The sequence below is a fragment of the Gallinula chloropus genome (genome assembly GCF_964237585.1).
Source record: "Gallinula chloropus genome assembly, chromosome: 31".
Taxonomy (NCBI): Eukaryota; Metazoa; Chordata; class Aves; order Gruiformes; family Rallidae; genus Gallinula; species Gallinula chloropus.
In genome coordinates this window covers 1,585,592-1,608,658 of record NC_140116.1, presented here as the reverse complement: position 1 = coordinate 1,608,658, position 23,067 = coordinate 1,585,592, and the positions used below count along the sequence as shown (strand labels likewise).

The window sequence follows — 23,067 nt, the reverse complement described above, 5'->3', positions numbered from 1 at the left end:
GTTTCTGCATTTCTCTGGTAATAGAAAATCGAGGGAGGGGATATATGATTAAATTTCCGCACTGACAAAAGCAGGCAAAATACCTTATTTTTAAGAACAGTTATTCTTTTTTTAACCGAAACAGGGAGAAGGGAGAGTTGTATCCCCCCCCCTACACTGCGGAGAAGGATAGTTAATGCCAGATTTATTGGGGGGCGAGGGATGCGTATCTTTATTTCCTACTTGAGCAACAAGAAAATAAAGTCACTTAATGAAGTCTGACTCTAAAATAAGGGGGGAAATTTAAAAAAGAATTAAAAAAAACCCCAAACAACCAAGGAGCTTATGGAGAGTCAACAAGCCGCAGCCATTAGAAAATCCGCGCAATTTAGCCGCGGTAAGGAGAGCAAGCCGACTGATCTTTTTATCTTTCTTATCCTTTTCATCTTTATTATCACTCTTGTTAACAACACCAATGAGACTGGATACATATATCTCCTTTAAATGCAGTCATCCATGGAGCCATTGGAGTTGCTAGCTACAGATATATTAATTAATTTATTCTCTCAACAGTAAAATATTGCTGTGTCTACTTGCTACCTACCAAGCAATAAAAAAGAGGGTTTCCCTCCCCTCCCTGCCCCCCACCCCACAGGCACTTCATTAGGCTTTACCTATAAGTTTCTATTGGAAATTATTTGCTTAAAACTAATTACTTGCAACGTACTTCATTTTCCTCTCGCAAGGGTCTGGAAGGTTTCAAGGTGGGGTGGGTGGCCATATGCTGACAAATGCTGCTAATTATTCCCACTCTGTGTTTATTTTATATTTATGAACCCCCCACCCGGAACCAAAGCAAGGCGTAATAACGCACTGGTGTATTAATGATGAGGGGGACAGGACTTGGGGAGGGGGGGATATGTGCCTGAAAACAGCCCCTATAATAGCACGGGGGAGGAAAGCAAACAGTTAATATATCACGGAATTAGCTAAAGGACGGAGCCCGAACCACACACAGACCGGGAGAAGGAAATCCAGTCATTCTACTCACTTTAATGGGAATTATTATATGTATTGTTAATTGCTGGGATACTTTAAAGTCTCAGCCCTGTAAAATGCAGCTGCAAGGAGGTGCTTGGCTTTTGTCTGTTCTTTGGGTGACTTTGGGGGGGTGGGGGTGGCTGGAGGCGGGAATGTGAAATATTTCCACTCATCGACACGGGCATCTCGAAGATGTTGGATTGAAGCCCAAATCACCGTCCCCCCACTCCATCCCCCAGGTCCCCCGTGTATGACACCCCCAGCACCTACCGCTGCACCCCCGAGGCGATGCCCGGCAATTAAAGGTGCCCCCCTCACACACGCACACACACACACACACGCACGCACGCACACACACACACACACACACACACACACACACACACTTACACACTTACTTTTCCCATCGCTCTTTGTGCAGCAGCTTTTTGGCCAGGTCCACACAAAGCCCCAGGACACCTATGTGCACCCACAACCTAGAGCACTCCCCGCTATATAGGCTACGCCTTAACTTTTTATTTGAGGGGGGCATATAGGAGGGGAAAACAAACCAACCTAACAAAGAAAAAGAGTTTCCAGGTCCTTTTCCTCCGGGGAAAAAACCCCAACCTGGGTGTCAGCAGCGTGGCCGGGTTTATTTTCTCCCGCATTTTTAATTCTTCCTATTTTTCCTTCTGTAAAACCAACTCCGGGTCCGCTTGGATTTGTTAAAACAACCCCAAAACCCAACACATCACCTTCCTCCAACAAAACCCCACCAAAAAACCCCCCAACCAACCCCCGAGCCCGGTTTGGCTGAGAAAAAAGGGGGTTGTGAGAGAAGGATTTTGATTTTTCTGCCTCGAGTTTCGGTGGGGCTCGCAGGCTGCCTGGTTAAACTCTGCTTAAAGCGGCTCGTAATGGCTTTGGAATGAGCTCAGCACTAAGTCGGGTCGGGTTTTGCAGAGGGGAGTTCAAAGAAATCAGACATTTCTTCGGCACGAAGGTGTCAAGAACATATCTCTTGGCTCAGGGAGGGGGGGGAAACCCCCCCACACAACCCCAACCCCAACCCCATCCTCTTTGTATTCCTTCTTCGCAGGTTATATTTCACTGAACATACTCTAAAAATGCCTAAAGAGGAATAAATCCCTAAAATTAACCCGAACGCATGAATATTTTCCACGATTTGTTGCAGTGGCTGTGAAATACCGCCTCGCTCTTTGTTATTAGCAGGAGAAATATTCCTCGCAATTAAAGAAGAGGGTTTTTCTCCCCTTGCTAACGAATTCATTTTAAAGCCGGAGCAATGAAATACGCGGCCGAATAAAAGAAACCAGCCCAGGAATAATACAGATTTTTTATGGCGAAGCAACAATTTGTTCTATCCGCTCGCTGGTAATAAATAAGTTTTATCTATTTTCCTGAGTGTTTGAATGTCTTTGAAATCCAACTATTCCTGCTCAAGGTGAACCGACTTACAATATATACAATTTATGTCACCCTATAGCACTCAGACCTGTTAGGCATAATTCCTCCTCCTGCCCATTTTCCTGCCACATTGGAGCAGGGACATAGAAAAAAAAGGAAATAAAAGTGTATAAAAGTCAAACTTGAGGGTTTTTGTGTGTGTGTGTGTGTGTGTGTGTGTGTGTGTGCGAGATATCTCTTGGAGCAGGAGAAACAGGGGATAACTGTGTATACCCCTGTTAAATTTTTTTAAAGTATAATGAAGTAGCTATCACAGGGACAAGGTGATTTTTCACTCTGTAACACCCCCCGCCCCCCCAGCCCTGCAGATTTCCCCAACTACTGCATATCCCCAAGCTTAAATCTCTCTGGAGGGGTGGTTGGGGTTTGCTGCTGGAAGTAGGGCCCGTTCCTATAGAAATATTTCCTTTTCTCCTCAATCAAGCAGCTCCTGGGATGAAAAATAAAAAGAAGGGAGGAAAATAAATAAAAAGAAGGGGGAAAAAATAATCTCCACAGAACTGGTTGTACCCTCTTATAATTTTGGAAGAGCGTAAATGCACCCAGCCTGTGTTGGGGAATCCTTCCTGAGGAATTGGGGGGAAATATGTACATTTATCTTAATCTTGTGGGTTTTTTTTTCACAGAAAAACTGATTTTGACTCTGTCAGGATGAGGCTGAGGTCAGTGGCTCCCAGTGTGCCCAGACTGGAGTGTGAGCTGAGGTGGGGGTTACTGGGCTCGGGGCTGGATGTGGCCAGGACTGGGGGAAGGATGGGTTATTTCACCATAGACTCCCACCAGATTTTCCTTTGGCATTTCTTTATTAAAACTCTCTCTTCGATCTTCCAAAAGCTTATTTAGCCCCCCACCCCCACCCCTCCACTCCCCCTTCCCCTGCCTTTGAGACGTGTATGGCATCTCCCCCTCAAGGAAAAGCAGAGAGCCCATTATATAGAAATACCCGCTTGGAGAGAGATCGAGGAAATCATAATCTAATTTATTTAAATTGGCCTGGCGGGGTTGGGTTTTTTTCCCTCTTGTTAAATGAATTTGCTGCGAATTTACGCCGAAGAAACTCAATAATGCTGCTCCTAATAACCATAAACATAACAATAAGCATCAACAGGCCCGAATCTAAACCCAGTCTAATATATTTCCAATTTAAGAGCTGCGCTTTCACGTCTCATTCCCATCTTAAAGCCAGACCCTGGGTATCTTTGGCGTTCCTCCGGTTCCTACATCCATAAGGAAAGCCATCCATATAGCATTTCCATATGTACATAGGCATCCCTTGGGCAGGGAGATGCTTCCAGGAGAGGTAGAGTCCCCCTGTGCCCTCCATCAGACACAAAAGAATCCCAATCAGCCCATATCCAAGCTCTTTTAACACAAAAAAAGAGACTCTGTGTGTGTGTATATATATATATAATCTCAGTTGAGTTTTGCTTCCAATTAATGAGAGTCTAACTCTCATTAAACCAGCAATTTGGAGATTAACTTATGCTTCTTGTTTCCCCAGGATTTTTCTAATTATATTTAGAGCGACGCAGCAAGCGATATTTCTCCCCTTTTACAGCGCATTTTACACATTCATTTAATTACCTTTTTTTTTTAACCCAAAAGATGATCTACAAGCCACAGAAGGCGAAGCTCGCCAGCACAGGATTTTTTTCTTACTCTTTTATTAACCTTGCAAGTTAATACTAATTTTAAATAGTAAACAGTAAATCACCGAGTAGATGTTTGGGCAATTTTATTTATTATCAAGGAATCACATAATAATACATTTTATTTTTAATTATTATTATTATTATCATTGTGAAGCGACTTTTTACATGACTATATAAAGCCAGAACGTGCTATAACAGACATTTGCATAGACCCTACATAGAATAACTTGAGGTAAGGAACATTACATATGGACTATACTGCGAAGGATGCATATTAACAACCGCAATAACCTAGACTAAGGGCTACGAGCAGAAGAAACAATACCACGCACACGGAGAACGAGCACAGAACAAACAGAAAACCCACCGAGCCGCCTTTTTAAAGCAATCTGGAAGAGAATATTGCATATATTTTGTATTATTTTCTTCGGTATTTGCAGTAGGGGTTGCTGCTGGTGTCTTGGCTTTTGTGTTGGGGAGGATGGGGATTTTTTAATTGAATTTAATTCTGTTTTTTTCGGGGGATACAAGTGCCCCGCGGTGGGTGAGGAATAACGAAAGGGATTGATTTGTTTTTTGGGGATGGTGGGATTGAAATCCAACACAACATTCCTGACATCTCACCGTAACTCACCCTCGTTTCTACCTTCCTCCAAATCCGGGCTCCATCCCCACCGCCGCCTCATTGCAGGGGGGCGGAGGAGGGGGGAGGCTATTGGGAGCCCAGTTAAGTAAAACCCAGGTGGATTTGGTTCTTATTTTTCCGTGGAATTCCCCCCCTTCACATCCCCCCCTCCCGACACTGCACAACCCGAAGCCACCCCCAGCGGAGCCAGCTCAGCCTTGCGACACAGCGACAAAGTGCCCTAAAAGCACCCAAAACCACACAACCACCCCCCAAAATCTTACACAACTCCCCACGACCACCCCCAAAATCTCCCCCCAAGACCTCCCCATCCCTCCCGAAATCTCTCCCAAGACATTGCATTCCTCCACATCGCCTTCCTCTTTTAATTGCACATGGGTGAGCTGGAGCATCTAGAGATATATCTATAGATATGTGTGGTTTAACACATCCTGGGCTTTATTGCACAGCATCGCGACAGACGATACCCTCCTCGGCGGCCCTTTTGTCTGAGAGGAGGGGGGAAAAGGGGATGGGGATGGAGGGAGGGGGGGTGTCTCTCCTTGCAAAAACAAGTGGAAGGAAATAAAGCTGTGATGTTTCCCGGGTTGGGGATTTAAAATTTAAAAGGGGGGCTATAAGGAGAAGCAGCCAGGGATGAAGGGAGAAGGGTTTACTGGATGATCCCGCAGAAATAAAGCTGAAGGAAAAGGCTCCTTTCAGCCCAGGGAGGGTTTTAGGTTGGGGTTTGGGTTGGGGTTGGGTTTTTTTTGAAGGAGTCGGCTCCATCCTTTGCAGCTCGTAAATAAAAGCATTCCTCGGCGCTGCTGGTCATGACCATGAACGCGGGGAAGAGGGAGCACGTGGTGAGCATCCAGACTTTCCCAGAAAACGCTGCTTTGCCATAAAATTAATCCCCCCCCTCCGATATAAAGCGAATGGAGCAAAGCGCAGCGTGGCAAAGCACCGGGCTGCAGCCCCGCCGCCCCCCTCTCCCCCTTCAGCCTGGATTAAAAATTCCTACTTTTCCCCCTCTTTTTATCCCGAATTACAATTCCCCATGCAGGAAAAGCTCCCCAGGGTCCTAAACCTGCTGCTCCCCCATCCCCCCCACCCCCCCCCCCACATCCTTACCCCACACATCCCCCCCAAAAAGTGCCTTGAACACAGACCTGACAGGGAATCGCGAAAATTGGTGGGATTTTCCCCCAGGAAATCCAAGCAGACGTACAAAGAAACCGCGTCTCATCCTATCAGGCCCCTCTCTACTGCCCTGAAAGGGAAAAATCCAGACAGGGGTTTAGGAAACCAACACCTACAACCCCCCTTCCCCGACCCCCAAAGACCAAAACTTCCTCTTAAAGATGTGACTATCTCTATTTGCAGCTGGGAGGTAAAAAACCCACCCATCGCCCTTGCTAGAAACCTGATTTTTGAATTTCTAAACCTGATGAGCAGCCGGGGAAGGGAGACATAGCCGAGTAAGATATATTTCATTTTTAAACCCCACAATCTCTTTCCCTCCCCCTTTTCAATTGAGAAAATACCACCCAGGCGACAAAGCGGCTCATCCCAGTTATCCCAGGGAAGGAGATGGGACTCGCTCAGGCTCCAACAGGCTGTTATCATCAGAGGGTACAAAAGAAAGGTGATTTTGCTACCCTTTTTTTCCCCGTTTCCTACGTGGGCATCAATAAACACAGCAAAGCAGCATACATACTCCGTCAGCAGAGTAGTTGCAAAGGAGCATCGCTTTTTAAAAAGAAAGGATGAAGCAGAGAAACAGAGAAGCGCTGTGAATTCGGGGGGGGTGGGGGGGTGGGGAGATATTTGAAAGGCTCAATTTATGTGGAAGGAGAGGTGGGTTTTTTTGGAGGAGGGGTGCGTTTTCCTTCTCCTTGTGATTTTCTGGCGTTGAGGACAACATCACCGCCTGCATCAAAGCCTCATCTCTATAGGGACATAGTGTGATACACATACCTCATATATTATATAGATATATACCATATACACCGGATATATACACAGGCTTTGTCTCTCGCCTCTTCCTCGAGATCCTGATTAAACCTAGAGATCCTGATTAAACCTAGAGATCCTCATTAGCCACAAACCCTCAATTCAGGCTGAGAAAAACACATCTTGGGTCCCACCGTGCGCTGGAAATAACCATCTTCCATAAGGATGCGGGGCCGGTCCTTTAAGACAAGATCTCCCCATCCCTTTCCCTCTTTCCTCCCCACCCATCCCCAGCCGTTCCTTCATTTTTGCTACCTTTCCCCCCTCTCCTTCCCCACTAAACACCAAACCAGCCCTAAACCCCGCGTGACAGCCCAGGAGAGGGTCCAAAATCCACCTTCAGCATCCTCAACCCAGCTCTCGCCGCCAACCGAAGCCGGGCGGGGATGGAAGAGGGAGGAGGAAGGGGGGGGGAAGAGAGGGACCGGCGGCCCCCGACGGCCCCGACGGTGCCCGGCGCTGCACGGAAACCCTACCTGTGCTGTTGGCAAAGGAAAAGCGGCTAAAGTCGCACTCAAAACCTCCCCTTCAGCCCGCCGAGCATCTCTGGAAGCCGTCTGTGCCCCCGCGGTCTCGGCGGAGAAGATGCATTGATATTATATTAAATTATTTTTCTCGCTGTCGGGTTTCATATTTTAAGGGAAACTGGTTATTTATTAATATTATTTCTTTATTCATTGGTTTCTGGGTAGGGAGGGGTGGGGGGGATTAAGAGTGATCAGGTGAAGTCCCGGGAGCTCGGGTGAACGCTAAAGAGTCAATGTGGGGATTTTTTTGTTGTTGTTGTTGCCTCTTTTTTTGTTTGTTTTTTGTTTGTTTGTTTGTTTTTTGTTTTTTAATACCCGACAAAGACGCTTTTAAAACTTTTCTTAAAAGAAAGAAAGAGCTTGCTCTCTCAGGAGGAGTCTTTTCTTTTTCATACGCCGGTTCTGGAACCAGATCTTCACCTGCTGGTCGCTCAGGTTTAATCGGTCTGAGAGCTCCCTCCTTCTTTGGCGAGTAATGAATTCATTGACCATAAACTCCCCTTCCAGCTCTGCCAGCTGCAGCTTGGAATAGGGTTTTCGCTTTTTCCGGGACCGTGTGTGCATCGGGTACCAAGGAGCACCTGGCAAAGGGGGGAGCGACAGTTGAGTATTTGGAAGGGAAAAAAACCCTACCCCCACAACACAACCCTTCTTTTTTTTAAAAAAAAGGGGGGGTACCCCCAGCACCCCTTTCTGCACCTCCCCGCTGTCCGCCGGGGTCTCTCACTGGTTCTGTCTGTGGGTGTTTAGGGATGTTCCCTCCCAGAGCCACGGGTGATGCGTGGGGCGTGCACAGGAGGCAGAGGAAAAGGGAAAGGTGGGGAGCGTTATAACCGGGGACACGGAGCAAAGGACAGGCAGGAAGAGGGCGACAAGCCTGGGATAATCCCCCGCGAGGGGCTCCGCTCGGCTAACAGGGAGAAACCCCCACCCCAACGCCAACTTTGAAGGCTGGGGGTGGTGTTTAAGCATCCCCCCCCCTCCCTTTTCCCCCCTTCCCTCGGGCAGACACACCTCTGCGATGTCCCCAAAAAGCTCCTGGACGCTCCGGCATCCCCTCGGCTCCGGGCAGGGATGCGATGAGCAACCACCACCCTTCACCCTTCTCTGCGTGTCTTTCTCTCTTCCTCTTTTTTTCTTCCTTTTTTTTTTTTTTATGGGATATTTACATGTTTATAGCCTTTTCTTTTAAAAGAAGCACCACCTAATAAAACATTAGGGATTTCGGTGCTACCCCTAGTGGTCTCAGCACACATAGACACGCCGCTTCCCATCGCTGAGCCCATGAATTACACCACGAAGGAGCCCCAAGACGCCAAGTTTCCAATCACACCCACCACCCCCCTCTCCAAAACCTGCCAGATCCAACCCTTAAAGCCCCCCTGCCCTCCTCCCCCTTTTCCCGGGTCTTACCACCGTTGCCTAAAGTGCTGCCTTGGTTCAGGGGGGACACCAAACCCCCCGCTTCTCCGGTCGTGCCTTTATTCCCTTCATTGAGCAAGGAAGAGCTGGAGTCTGACTCCAAGGACTGGCAGGACGGAGGGTCGTGGGGCACCGCCTCGCTGGTCGGATAGTCATATTTGCTGAAATTGCCCCCCATGCCATTGGGGAGGCTGGATTCGAGGGGCAGCAAGGCACTGTCCCTTCCCCTCTCCTCCCTCTTGAGCCCGGTGGTTTCGGAGCAGGTTTCCCGGTAATAACATTTGCTTTCCTCCACCCGGGCGAGGTCGCAGGCTCTACCGAAGGAAGGGTTAATGGAGACGGGGCTGCTCAGGTAGGGTTGAGGGTACCCGTTGCAGGGTTCCGAGGATGCCCAGGGCAGGGAGCAGACGTTATCCCGTCGGGGGTAGGACAGGGAAGGCAAACCGGGCAGCTGCCCTCCGGAGGCACGGAAATTAGGGAAGTAGAAGGTGTCTCCCGTGTGGATGTTCACCAGAGGTCCCACAAAGCCGGGATTAAGGAGGTTGTGCTCGCCCATTTCCGCGGGCCTGACCGAAAGCTTCTACTTTATTGCTATCTGACATTAAACATAGTTAAACCGACGGCTCGGCCCCATTGGTCCGGGGGGGTCACGTGAGCCCCAAATTGCGCTGGGAGGGGGGGGGCCCTCCCCTCCCCTGGCAGCCGAGACAAAACACAACAGCAAGTTCCGCCTTTTTACGCCTTTTCTCCCCCCCCCACCCCGGCCTTCTTCACCCCCCTCCCCATCATAAAAAAATCATAAAAAATCCCATAAAGCATTTTATTAAAAAAAAAAAAAAAGCAGCAGTGTCTCCCAGCGCTGGCTTGAGAAGCTCCAAGTGCCCTAAAATGTCATATTTAGCATAAAATAATCGATAGGCGAGGGTTTCACCCCAAAACCGCTGCGCGCCCCTCCCTCGGCAACACTTCAGGGCCCCTCCACCATCTGCAAAAGCGAGGCTGGCTCTCATTAATTAGCTCCTTTATTAACTAAAACAGTTCGAATTTACAATATCTCCTCAATAAATTACTATTAGATATTGTGTCATATAAAGTTTACGGGCTTTTTAAGGAGACGAATGATGGTGCCCGCAACAGGCTCATATTTACGCGCGGTGGGATGGGAGAGTTGGAGGCTATTTGCGACCTTTCCTACTGTCTTTTTTTTTTTTTAAAAAAAATCATTGTTATTATCATTTTCCTTCCCTTCCTCTCGGACTAGGTGGCTTTGTCGTGGGTTGGGGAAGCGCAGCCTCTTCCCAAGCTCTTGCCCCTCTCTCTCAAGAAGGGATGGAAGATATTTTTTTAAAAACAACCCTCAATTGCTTTTATTAATGACCTGTGTCGAATAAAGCAGCCAGAAGAAGACTACATATAGCCTTAATTTACCCGGTATATATTCCATACACACCAAGGCGCACACGCGTACAGAATGAGTGCTCAAATCTCAATTTTTATCTCTTTTTTGTTTGTTTGTTTGGGTTGGGTTTTTTTGGCTTCGTTTCTGGGAAAGAATAAAAATTATAGTCGTGCCCCCCCACCCATTTCTTTGGTCCCCACCCCTAGAAACAGAGGTACACACACAGAGACACACACGGAGCTGGTTCCTCGCCACCTTATAGCCATATATTCTGCCCTCGGAACACTACAGAGCTGCTTCTTCCCTCCCACCCATCGTCTTCTCCTGGTCATACCGAAAAGAGCTGCTGCGAAGGAATACAAGGGATGATGGGGGGGGAAAGGGGGGGTGGGTGGGGGTGGGAATCGATATTGGCTTCTCGCAGTGCAAAATAAATGCGTTGTGGGAAGTACAAAAACCCCTGGGAAAGGTGCATTGTATGGAAACCCGGATCACGCAGAGGGATTTGAGGGTGGGTTTAGATTATTTTCCAGGAGTGTGGGGTGGTTGTTTTTTTTTTTTTCCTTCCTTCTCCCCCTCCCCACCCCCTCTTGTTCTTTCCCTCTCCTTTTGATTTTTGAAGAACCCGAAGTGCCCAGCCCGTTCGCTGAATTTCTGCATGGCTTTGCATTCCTCCCTGCCTTAAGCAACTCCCAAGCGCTGCCTTTGCCAGGTTGACTCTGCGAAGTACCGTAAATATTCCTGTAGAGGTAAAACCGCTCCGCGGGGGCGGAGGCGCTCCGCGGAGGCTGAGCCGGGCGGGTACAGCCTCACCTCCCCAACTGCTGCCTTTCCAGTCAGCAAACACACCCCCCTTCATCCAATATTTCAGATATTTCTCAAGCATACAGTCATTTTTTTTTAACCTCATCTAGCAAAACACTGGGGCTTCAGCTACCCCCCTTCCCATCCCCGCAAGAAAAAAATCAGGTGCCAATAAAATAACTCATTTAGGCGCTTTTTCGCCTTCCCTGGACAGCTCCTGGAGGTGGAAAAAAAACCCTCTATATTCCCTATTTCCCATCCCTCTTTCTCTCCCTGGCACATCTATGGACACGGCTACATACATACCTTGCAGAGATATGCGCAGACCTTCCTACGCGCTTTGCCTGCGGAGGAAGAAATACGACTACTAGAAATATTTTGCTAGAATGAAAGTTTAGCACTTTTTTTCTCTCTCTCTTTTTTTTTTTTTTTTTTAAACCTTGCCAAGGAATTTCCCCCCCCCTCTCTCCCTGCAGGTATAAGTGAAAAAAGACCAAAACAAAAAAAACCCTTTGCTTGTGATTTCTCCAAGAGTGTCTTCTCGCTGCAGAAGAAGCGCTCTCAACGCTGGGCAAGCGTGGAGGGGAATAGTTTATATAAAAATGAGCACGTGATCGCCGGAGGTTGCCATCTGAATTGGCTTTGTTTGCTATTCTTTTTTTTTTTTTTTAAGAAAACCCTTCCTTTACCTTGCTCTTTCCTTTGCAAAATTCCCCCTTCTAAGACCCGCCCGGGTGCTGCGGGGCTTTGTTCTCCACCGGACCTTGGGAAAGTACGTTCCCCCTTTGGAGGAATCTCCGGGGTATTTTGGGGGTTTTCATCTTTATTAATTTTTATTTTTAATTTTTTTTTTTATTTTTCCGAGTAGAGAATTTTAAAATCAATACATATAATTCATGTTTACCTCCAAGGAAATATTTTCGGGAGGCAGCTGGAGGGTTGAGCTGCGGAGCAAGTGAACCACAAACAGCACGCTGGAGGGATAATGTCAGCATGGGCATCACAGCAAGGGAGAAAAACACCCCCGCTTCCCTTATTTATTCTTCTTTTTTTCCCCCTAGAGCTGGGAAATGCTACAGCCGTGCTCAGAAATATATTAAGCGACGCTCAGCGTGGAGAGTAACTCTCCCTGCTCTTGGTGGCCTTGAATAAAGCTGCCCAGCTCAGCGCTGCTCTTGCAGGCAGCAGGTCCATGGAAGAGGGGAGTGGAAAGGGGGGGAGAATACAAAAAAAAGAAATCCTGAGGACACTGGAGCAAAGCTGCCGCGTTTCCCTGGGAATTTCTTCCCCGTTAAAAACGCATTTCCCAGTTCAGGTTGAGCGCCTGGGCTTTTCTAATGCTCAGCGCAGGCTGAGCGGTGCTTAAAACCGAAAGCCTGAGCCGAGTCCTCCTGCTTGGGGCACTGGCACTGCTGGCTCAGGGAATCTTCTCCCTGCACAACCCACCCCGAGCGCCGGCTCTCCAAAAATACCCCTCTATTTCTACATTATATTGTCTTGAGCAAACAACACCCACCCCACCCCCCCCTTATTTTTTCTTTTAATTTTCTGAGGTGTTTCTCCCCTAAAAAGTTGCCCAGCCCAGAAAAAAAAATTCAAATAAATCTCTGAGCCTTTTCCCATTTGCAGGAATCCCAGTTTTCAGGTAGAGAGACTTTTTCGAGGTCGATATTTAGTAATCCTCGGGAGGGTTGGGTTTTTTTCCCCCACCTCCAACAGTTAAACAAGCAACTTTCGGGTGGGAAGAAGCAAGGATGAGCTCCCGGCCCATGGGAGCAGGGGAAAAAAACCCAACTGCCCCCCCTCCCCCCCCCGGGAAAAAAAAAAAAGGCGTGGGGAGTGGGGGGAAGGAGAGAAAAAGACGCTGGAAAAGCAAGATTGCAACGTCTCAGTTCAAGGTCACTGTCTAGTGTAGTGAATGGGATCGACATCTTATGCTAATGACTGTCGCGATGAGCATCACTCACTGCACGGGAAAAACAACCACCCCAAGTTTTAGCTTGATTTTCTGTGCTTTACCCTTTTTCTCCCCCTCTTTGGGGGGTTTATCCCTGCGCTTCTTCCCTCCTTCCTTCCTCTTCTTCCCGTTTTGCACCATCGCAACCCCTCTCTACCAAGCGTGAGAAACAATATTTCCCCTTCCCCTCCTCCCACATTTCATCTTCCCCCACCACAGCCCGCGGAACCCACTCGAACAGGGTCTTTCTCCCCCACCCCTCCAGCCTGGTGTCTTCAAAGAAAAATGTAAATAATTTTTAAAGTCAATAAACCCGGCCCCAGCCAAATATTTACGTCTCAGATGGGAAGGATGTAACCCCACTTTCAATTTTCTCCCAGAAAAGACCATACAATTTAGCCCACATAGGGCAAAACCAGCCTGCAACTTAACTACTGCATCTTTCTGCTTGGAAAAGGGACGGGAGGGGGGAAAAAACCCCAAATTAAAAGGTTTCCTTGTGCGTCTGCAGGTTGGAAAAACAGATCCCGTCATGGCTCAGCTTTTCTGCTCAACCGAATTCCACCCCAAATTGGATGGGAGTTGTGAGGAGCTGCGTTGACTCGAACAAGAAGTTAGCTGCCAGGGTCAAAAAGGAAGTATTTAGAATAAATATATAGATACATGACACGGGGAATAAAATATAGACAGGCTTCGGGAAGCCCACAGAACTGTTATTTCGGCGTAGCTATATATCACTGGAACTTGCCCCGGGTACTTTTTCTGATGTGGAAAATACACGTCTGTGGACACCTTATGGATACATAAGTGCACAAGACACCTTATAGATGTGTCTATGGAAGAGGGTAGTAAAATGGAATACGTAGGACCTGGTTTAAACCCCCCAAAACCCATGGAAAAGTGGTAAATGGATGGGAATAAAAATGTCTACGACGTTTCAGCTCATCCAATATACAAATCATCTGGGGCAGCTTTCAGTTTTAATCCCAGCCTCAGTGCAGGGAATAGTTAAATGTCTGGGATATCATTATAGTTTCCCCCCAGCTTTGCCAGCAGAGGATCTTCTCCTCCTATTAGATTAATGTAAACTGATGCCTGCATCCTTTGTAAGGCAAAGGTTTAGTCCCAACTTTAGGGGAGTTTGCTTTGTCCTCCCAGCTCTGTTTTGGGTGAGAAGTGGCGTTTCGTACTGTAATTCCCTCGGAGGGATGAGAACCCCCCAAGAACTGTAACAACAAACCGGTTAATGGTCTAGAATTCACGACTCTCGAGCAAATCGCAATTGGAGAGCTTGAAAAGCGTGATCTCACTTATTTAATGTTCCTTGTAAAGGAAGAGAAAGTGGTGGGGAGGAAAGGGAGTTTATTAAACCCACGGCTGGTCCAACTGTGGGTTGAACCAGCTGAGCTCCCTGGCAGGCAGCAGCTTCCCCCCGACGTGGAGGCGACAGCAGACACGACATTTCGCTGGATATAATTCTTAAATACCCATAAACAAGGGGCTTTCCCAAAATGTGCTGAACCACGTAGGCAAGACAACTTATAAAGCAAAGAACCAGCAGTGCTTGTAGGAGTCCGTGTGTTGTGTGTACACACACGCACCGTGTTGGCTGTCAGTCCCTAAAGAAAGAAGTTCTTGGCAAAGCCTTTAAAAGTCTTTTTGCTGCTAAAAAAAAAAAGCCAAAAAGCCTTTTTTTTCTTTCTTTTTTTTTTTCTAAATAAGACCAATAAACAGAAAGTTAACACGCAAGAGTTATACTCACCTCTGCACTGAGCACAAGGCTGGGAGAGTAGAATTCCCCATTCAGATTAGGAAGTTATTCTTTAAAAAATGCGTTAGGGAAAAAAAAAAAAGAAAAAAGCTAATTTAAGCAAGTTTTTAAAAAATGGTAAATAAAGAGAGAAATAAAATGGAGAGGAAAAGGAGGAGAAAAAATGAGGGAGGAAAAAAAAAAAGGCGAGGGAAATCCCTTGTCCGGGATTTTACCATAAAGGCTGCGGTTGGGAAGTTATTCAAAGTCCTCGATACAAAGGAAAGAAAAGGCTAAACTTGGGAAACTTCCTTTTCAGGGCTTTATTGTTGGCCATTAGCCCGCCTGTCTAGACTTCAAATAACACCTTGTTTATCTGTAAACAGGAGCGGGTGCTGCTTGGGGCTGGCTGGCGAGGAGAAGATCAAGGGTGAGGGTCCCCTCGCTTATTATCCCCGCAGCTCGTGATGTCAAGGTCAAAGAACGCCTAGTCACGGTCAAGGGTAATACAGGAGTGACGTCACGGCCTGCTGACCTAATACCCACCGAGCTACGGGCAAGGAGTTAATGGATAAATAAGCAAGGAAAAGAGAAGCAAAGTGATTCCCAGTGTCGTTTCCTAAAGGAGATAAGTGGGGAAAGGTGGAACTTAAGTGGATTTTTGTTCCCATGGAGGGGGCGGGTTGTCACGTCCCGGGGAGCGCGGAACTTCAGCAGGGAAATACCGAGCTGTTCCGCGGGTTTTGTGTGTGTGCGAGCAAATTTTATTAGAATTCCTCCTCCTCCGGGCAAGTGCCTCCTCCAAAGCTCTTGGGAGAGGATGACCGAATGAGTGGAGTTGCAGCTTGTGTTTTGCCCTTCTTCCGGACAATATTAATAATAAACCAACCCAAATCAACCGTATGAGGGATTGGCAGAGAGGATTTATCTCAAAAATTAACTGGGGCTGTGATTTTTACCCCACCAGCCCCGAAAATACTGTTTTTTTCCCCAAACCGCCGGGGTTCCAGGGAGGACCAAGTGTCGGTGGATGTGTGCGCCGGGAAGGGGAAGGTTTGTCCATCCGGAGCTCTCGGGTTCCCTCTCTGCTTGTGAGGGTCCAATCCTGACCCCACCGCTTCCTAAACCCCGTCCTGATCATGTCGGGGTTCGCACTCCCTGGGGTCTACATCCCTCCTCTAACCCCAGCCGGCACCTCAGCATCGCCTGCATCCCGCTGTACCAGCTCTTGTGTACCAGCACAGCCCCCGGGGGGAGGATGGAGGGGGTCGAGCGGCACGGAAAAAAAAAAGAAGGATATTTTTAAATATCGTGGGAAACGTGGGCAATGGCAGGAGAGCGCCTGGTTTCATGGTCTAGCCAATTTCTGCTAAGCAAGACCATCAAACCTTCCCTCCCTCCCGGTGCCCTGAAGTGCAATGAATGAATTTCTTGTTTCTCCTCCGGGTTTGGGGTGGGTTTTTTGGGGTTATTTTTGCATTTGTTTTCTCTCCTCCCTCCTTCCCTCTCTTTTAATTCCTCCCACTCCATCTGAAAGAGCGACCCACACACAAACCGACACACAGACAGCCCAATTCCACACACACCACACACCCCCTTCCCCCCACACACACACACCCACGCCCCAATTATACCACAATTGACAAAAACTTCAAGAACTGGAAACTCCGTGAATAACTTGGACTCAATTACCCACATCCTTAAACAAAAAAATAAAAGTATTTCTCCATCTCCCCTCATTCCCTCCAATAACCCTCGCTCAAAACCCTCAGTTTCATGAATTATATGTCTTTTTTCCCCCCTAAACTGATGAAATTCAGACACAATGAAGAAGAATAGAGCCACAGCGAGCAACACACGCTGTCGGGATGTCGGATTTGGGCTTGCCTGGAGTTGTTCTCAGGCATTGCAGTGTCTGCACACACAGCAAGCTGAGCTTTTTTTTTTCCCTTTCTTCTTTTTTTTTTTCTAAAGAGCTTTTTTTTTTCAACACCCAAACCACATATTCTCATTATTCCCGTGGGTTAAGGTAGGTTTCGCTAAGGATTTAATCCCGCTATAGACGCGGCGATGGGTTTCTCGAGGTATTGCGATATTTTCCTAGCAGAGCGTCCTTTCGAAATAATTGGAATAATTAAGAATTCAAGCTCCGCCGGTGGTTCCAAACCACTGGAGTTCTCCAAAATAAATGCAGGAAACGCCATCAGATTAACCCTGGGTTTCTCTGCTCAGCAGCTTCGCGCTCGGATAAATCTTGGGGTAGGGGGTGGGGGGGAGAAATCGGGGACCCCTTATTTTTTTGACCACTATTCCCACCCCCCAAGAAAGGATGAGGGGCTGGAAGGAGAGCATCCACCCCACCCGAGATCTCCCTAATCCCGGTATTAGACAAATCCTCATCCCACCTTTCCAGAAGATTTGGGATAACTGCGGGGAAACATCCAAATCCATAGGGAGCTTTCCCGGCGTTTTCGGGGGGGGGCAGGATGGGATCCAGAGGACACCCTGTCATCGCGGAGAGACGCTACACATACACACCCTGAGTATCTCGCTTTTAGACGCATTTATAAAGGTATACGTACAGCCATACGTACACACTGAGCCAGACCGTAAATGAGATGTACACACCGCTTCGCATCATGGTATAGAGGGGTTGCACTCGCACACGTATATATAAACGTATATATATAAGGTACATATAGTCTACCCACCATTTCATATAATAATGCAGAGGAACGCACTTCATATCTATATTTTTATATATTTATATATATTATATTTATATATGTTATATATATATAAATATATATATGAAGCGCACTCCTCTGCATTATTTATATATAAATTCATATAAAGAACATCGATACGTTGTGATACGCTGTATATTATATATAGGACAGTGATACACAGATCGCCTTAATACCCAGACTTAGATAAATTACACTCACACCGCCAAGCCCCATACACATACATGTAACATATATATAAAATATATATACACACACACACACACCGACGCCCAGATCATAAAAAGGAACGGACAAACAGGGTTATATACAGCATGCCATAATATACCTTTGCATAAATGTGTGTATATATAATATATATTATATTACATTATATTATACTACATTATATATATATTATATATACGCACTTATGCATATCATCTTGACCACCTAGGGTATTTCTGCGGGCGCCAACGCTAATCTCTTTTCCATATAGCTTTACATAGCTTGTGCCTGCTCTATCTGCCCCCTCACATAAATATACGCACACGCTCAGTGCGAATTTCACCCGCAATAACATTGTTTTAGGGCACATCCCTTTAAAAGCCTTTTTTTTTTTCCCCTCTCCCCCCCGCCTTTCCCCTCCCCTTTTGATCATTTAACGAGGTGATTAAATCTCGCAGATATTAAGGTAGATTGTAATCCGCCGATGGAAACAATTTCCTTTCTCGTATTTCTTTTTCCAAGCTGCCGGGCCGGCTCGGGGCCGCGTAAGTTCCGCGGGGCGAGGGCAGGTTAGGAGATTTTTATCTGGGGCCGGAGCTGGAGTCAAACAGGTTTAGCGAAACGCGTCCTTTGGGAGGGAGATGGAGAGAGATTAGAAGCGTCTCCGGAAAGTCATCGCTTTTTCACCCGGGGTAATTGCGGGAGGAAGAAAAAAGGACAATAATAATCATGATTTTTTTTTAAATTAATAAATTAAAAAGCACTCTGTTGGCTCAATTTATTTTCGCTGCTTTTACTCCTCCTGGGAATAACCCTCCTTTGGGACACGCATCTCCTCCGAGCCTCTTATTAAGCTCTTTCTGCCCAAATTTGCCGGATTTATTCCCATCACCACCCTCCTTTTTTTTTTTTTTTTTCCATCCCCCATCCTTTCTCAGCGGAGATTCCCTCCTGGGCTATATTTGAGGTGAAGGGGAGGAAGAGGAGGCGTTTGGAGGGAAGGATGGAAGAGGCACAGGGCTACAAAGAGGTGCACAAAGAGCCTCTCCTCAAGGCAAACCAACAACAACAAAAAAAAGGATTTATTTTTAAGAAACGTCATCTGCAGTCGGTACATATTATCTGGACACCACAATATTATATACATATACAAGACATTTAAAAAAAAAACCCAAACAAAACACAACCCAGAAGGATGCTTTTACATCTCCAAAGACCACTGGCGATAATCAGCCGGGTTAGAGAGGGACAGAGACAAACCCCAAAGACAACATGGTGCGTTTTCCATCCTCTCAGCGGAGAACAGACATTCCAGTTTTACGGCAGAGATACAGAAACCCTCATGAGAACAGACCCTAAATAGTCTCGTACAGCAACTCATCTCCATCTAGGACCCTAAAATCAGTGGTGGGGATATTTAAGCGGTACCGAGCAATGGTTTTCTTCCCACAATAGCAGCCTTATTCCTTATTTTTCGGTCCCTAGCGCCGAGCAAATACGAAGCTGATGCAACTTTGCCATAGGTTCTCCATACATTTACACATCGGTGGGTGAAATGGCCCGAGATATGAAAGACTGGCGAGGTTGGGGGCAGGGGGGGTCAGACTATACAGCGTTACAGGGCGACATTCAGAGTTCATCTCTCCTTTAACGTAACTACACTCTTAGCTTATTATTATTATTTCCTTTGAAAAATATACACAGTTTAACCTCAGCGGTGGGTTTCTCCGAGCAAACCCGGGGTTTTCACAGTCAGAGCGGGACAGGGGGGGTAAATCAAAGATGCGGTCGGTGGGGTTTTTTTTGGGGGGGAGGGGGATGCGCGCAGGCATTTGTGAATGTCGAGATTATTTTTTTTCTTCCCATTATTATTATTATTTCTTTTAAATAATGACTTGAAATCAGCAGAGTCCCGATGATGTTATCATACAAACTACCAGATAAATATTTACGCTTCTTGCTTTCTTCTCCTTGCCCTTTCTCCTCCATAGTCATCCTCTGTCAGGTGGCGTGGAGATGCGCTGTCTTGGATTTGCTCACCACTTTCTTCTCCTTGACCCTCCGGTTTTGGAACCAGATAGTCACTTGGCGCTCGGACAGGTTGGTGGTGGCCGAAATCCTCCTCCTCTTCTCTTTGGTGATGAATTTGCTGGCCGCGTACTCCTTTTCCAACTCTTTCAGCTGGATTTTGGTGTAAGGAACCCTTTTTTTTCGGCCCCTCCGATAGCTGCTGACTTCGGGTTGTAAGGGGACCACGTCTGGATTTAAAAATAAATCAAGAAATAAAAATAAATCAATTAAAACAACATAAGGAAGAGGGAGTGTGGATTTCTGCACGTCGGGGACAGAAAGAAGGGGGAGGATGAAGGAGGATAAAGAGTGGAGGAATGCGAGTGAAGAGATGGAGGGAGAGGGGGAGAAAAGAAAATGCACCCAGCGAGGGGAATAATAGTAGTAGTAACATAATGGGAGTAGTAATAATAGTAGTAGTAACGCAATATTCATAATTCACGTGGTGGAAGCCTGTTTTTCTTGGCGACACTGTGCATGCTGATAAACCAGGAGCATCAAGTCAACCCGCAGAGTAATATGTGTGTGTGGATAATCAAAGGGACCTTCCAAATGGATAGATTTGGGGCAATATTTGGAGCTTCCTCCCACCCGCTTATTTTTGTCCCCAGCAGTAAATCTGGGGGATCCCGCAGATGTATAAACACCCCCCCCCCCCACACACACACACACCCCACAACCCCCCAACAGCGAGCCCCCGTGCAGAGACAAGTGCATCCCCCGCATCCCAGCCCCTTCCGTCGGCTTGATGCAGCCCAGAAAACCCCTCGGGGACCAGGTGGGGTGGGGAGAACCCAGCAAGAATAATCCCAGCCGCCCCCCTACCCCCCCAATCCCTCTTTTTGGGGTGAGGAGGGGGGAATGCTCTGTGCTTTGCAAAGGGGCTACTGGGAATGGGTTCAGCAGGGATGCGGGGAGCATCTTCACCCCCTGTACAGGGGGAACACAAACAAAGAGGTTCCCCCAAGCTTTCGGGCAGCCCCCAGCCCCCTGCCAGGGTGTGTGTGTGGGGGTGACCTGGACGAAGCTCCTCGCCGCAAAGGTGTAACCCAGCTGGCTGGAGAAGGAAGATGGAGGCGAGCTCTGCTCCGCAGGCAGCACAGCCCCAATTATGGCTGACAGAGTTAATTGGGGAGCCCCTGGGGAAGCTTTGGGTGCGATCGGTTCCTTGAGCAGAGGAACGGGGAGGGGGATTTTGGTGCTGAGGGTGCCACAAAGGCCAATGGTGGGGTTCGGAAATCTCTTTCACCAGATGGGGAGAGAAAGCAGTGGAGAAGGCAGCTCCCCAAAATACATCTCGAATGCGAAGACACACACACAACCCCCCCCCCCAAACGCAGACACCCATTATACAGACAACAATGCGTTTGTGTCCCCCCCTCCCCGCGCCCCCCGCTCCCCAGAAAGCCCATTCCTCCCTCCCCCTTTGTCCCGAAGAGGGAAAATACATAAACCGATGTGCCCCCCAATGCTCCCCCCTCCAAAGACTAACGTGACCCCTCCTTTCTCTTCATCCAAGATACTGTAGCGTGTGTGTCCCCCGTCCCATTTATTGTCCTTTCTCTCCCCTCGCCCTCCCCTCCCCCGGCCCCCGCAGGCTCCTGCGTCCTTCCCCACCCAACGCTGGGACTGGGGGGCTGGAAGAATGCTGGGGAGAGGTACCGGGAGGCAGCACCTACCACCACCTTCCTCCCCCTGTTACCGTCGGGGCACGGAGTCTCCCGGGCCCGGTGGGACCAGGATGGGAAGAGTGCGAGAAATTTCCTGGGCTAAAAGATGCTCCAAGGAGAGGTTTTGCCTTCCCGACTGTCAGTCGGGCAGGATGCCTGCCTGACCTGGCGGAGAAGCCCCACCGCCCTCCCCTCCACCCCCCAACCCTCTGCCTCCCTCCTTCCCCTCCAAACACATTCATTTGTCACTTGACACCTATTCCTATAATTGTGTGTAATTGTGATATGATTTACTGTCCCAGCCCCCGACACTTCTCATTCTACTCAACCACTAAGGAAGGGGTTTATTTATTCTCCCCCCCTTTTTAAGCTTTCTGCCTTTCGAGAAGTGGCGAGCAGAGAGGAAAATGAAGAGAAAGGCAGCGAGAGACGCTTTTTAGGTGAGGCAACAAGAGGGAGGAGAGAAGAAAGGGAAGAATTAAACGGCAAAGTTACTTTCCAAGCAAGCTCACGGCGTGTATTTTGATTCAGAAATGATTGCTTCACCTTCTTTCCCATACATGTTCATACACATTGCCTTGCACGGGAGGCATTCCAGAGCCATTTCTTTCCCTTTAATTACATATACAGGCATACACGTATCTAGCTGTATATGTGTGTGTGTATATATATATATATATGCACACTCATCCGCACACACGCACATCCACACCTCCGGTGGGAGCTGGCGGTTGGGAAGCAGGCGAACACGCCGGTTCCCGGAGCAGCCTACCTGGGAAAGGTGATTTCCAGAGGTGTGCAGACTGCGATTGCTCTTTGGAGCAGTACACTTGCCCATCCCAGCCATTAGAAAGAGCCCAGTGTTGGTAACCTTCCATGGGAAGCAAAGCGTCGTGTCTCGGTTCCGGGTGACCACCGAGCCCCGGTACCACCGACACGTCCAAATAGCCAGGGACCGCCTGGTAGGAGCTGGGAAAACCAGGATAAAAGGCGAATTCTTTGGCCCTCGACGGCAGCTCCTCGCCGGGCAGGGGCCCGCCGGCCTCGGGGTACTTCTCCCCGGGGTGATAAGCGCAGGGTTTCTGCTGCAAGTTGACTCCGTGGGAGTGGGACAACCTGCAGCCGTAGTAGCCCCCACCGAAGGGGTAACCGTAGCCCAGCGCCGCGCTGGAAGCCGCCCCCGACGGGCACTGCCGAGGGGGTTCGGCAGCCGCCAACTCGGCGTACGCGGTTCCCTGCGGCGGAGGCGGCGGCGGGGCGGTGGGTACGGCGAGTCCCGCGTGGGGCATCATCTCCCGGCAGTGCCCCAGCCCCTCCATGCGGTTCTTCTCCCGCGGGGCGTCCTCGCAGCGGCAGGCGAGGCCGTCGGGCCAACGCGGGGGGAGGCCGAGCGGTGCCGTCATGTCATGCCGCGCTGCTCCCGCCGCCGCCGCCTCCTCCGCCTCCTCCACCTCCTCCTCCTCTTCCTCCTCCTCCTCCTCGGCCGCCGCCGCTGCCGCCGTCGGGGGAAGCTCCGCGCCGCGCCCCGCCGCCCCGCGACCCCCCCAACATATCGGCGCCGCGCGCGCATGCGCCGCCGCCCCGCCGCCGCCGCTCCATTAAGAAATCCGCCGCGGCCACGCCCCCCCGGGGCCCCCCCCGCCCCGACGTGTCCCCGCCCACGTGACCCCGCCGCCGAGCTGATTGGTTGTCCTGTTTCCCTCACCCACCCATCCACCTCACCCCCCCCCA

The 23,067-nt window shown here is 48.6% G+C and overlaps 2 protein-coding genes across 2 annotated transcripts; both read right to left on the bottom strand.

The window, feature by feature from the left end:
• Positions 1–7,553: 7,553 nt before the first annotated feature.
• HOXC12 (homeobox C12) lies at positions 7,554–9,288 on the bottom strand (the record flags this gene model as incomplete). Its single annotated transcript, XM_084277254.1, has 2 exons — positions 7,554–7,891; positions 8,724–9,288. The coding sequence occupies 2 exons, from the start codon at positions 9,286–9,288 to the stop codon at positions 7,653–7,655; spliced, it is 804 nt and encodes a 267-aa protein (XP_084133380.1). The 3' UTR covers positions 7,554–7,652.
• Positions 9,289–19,597: 10,309 nt separating this feature from the next.
• Positions 19,598–22,739, bottom strand: HOXC13 (homeobox C13; the record flags this gene model as incomplete). The annotated part of the gene is made up of 2 exons (XM_084277251.1): positions 19,598–19,854; positions 22,109–22,739. The coding sequence occupies 2 exons, from the start codon at positions 22,737–22,739 to the stop codon at positions 19,598–19,600; spliced, it is 888 nt and encodes a 295-aa protein (XP_084133377.1).
• Positions 22,740–23,067: the final 328 nt, after the last annotated feature.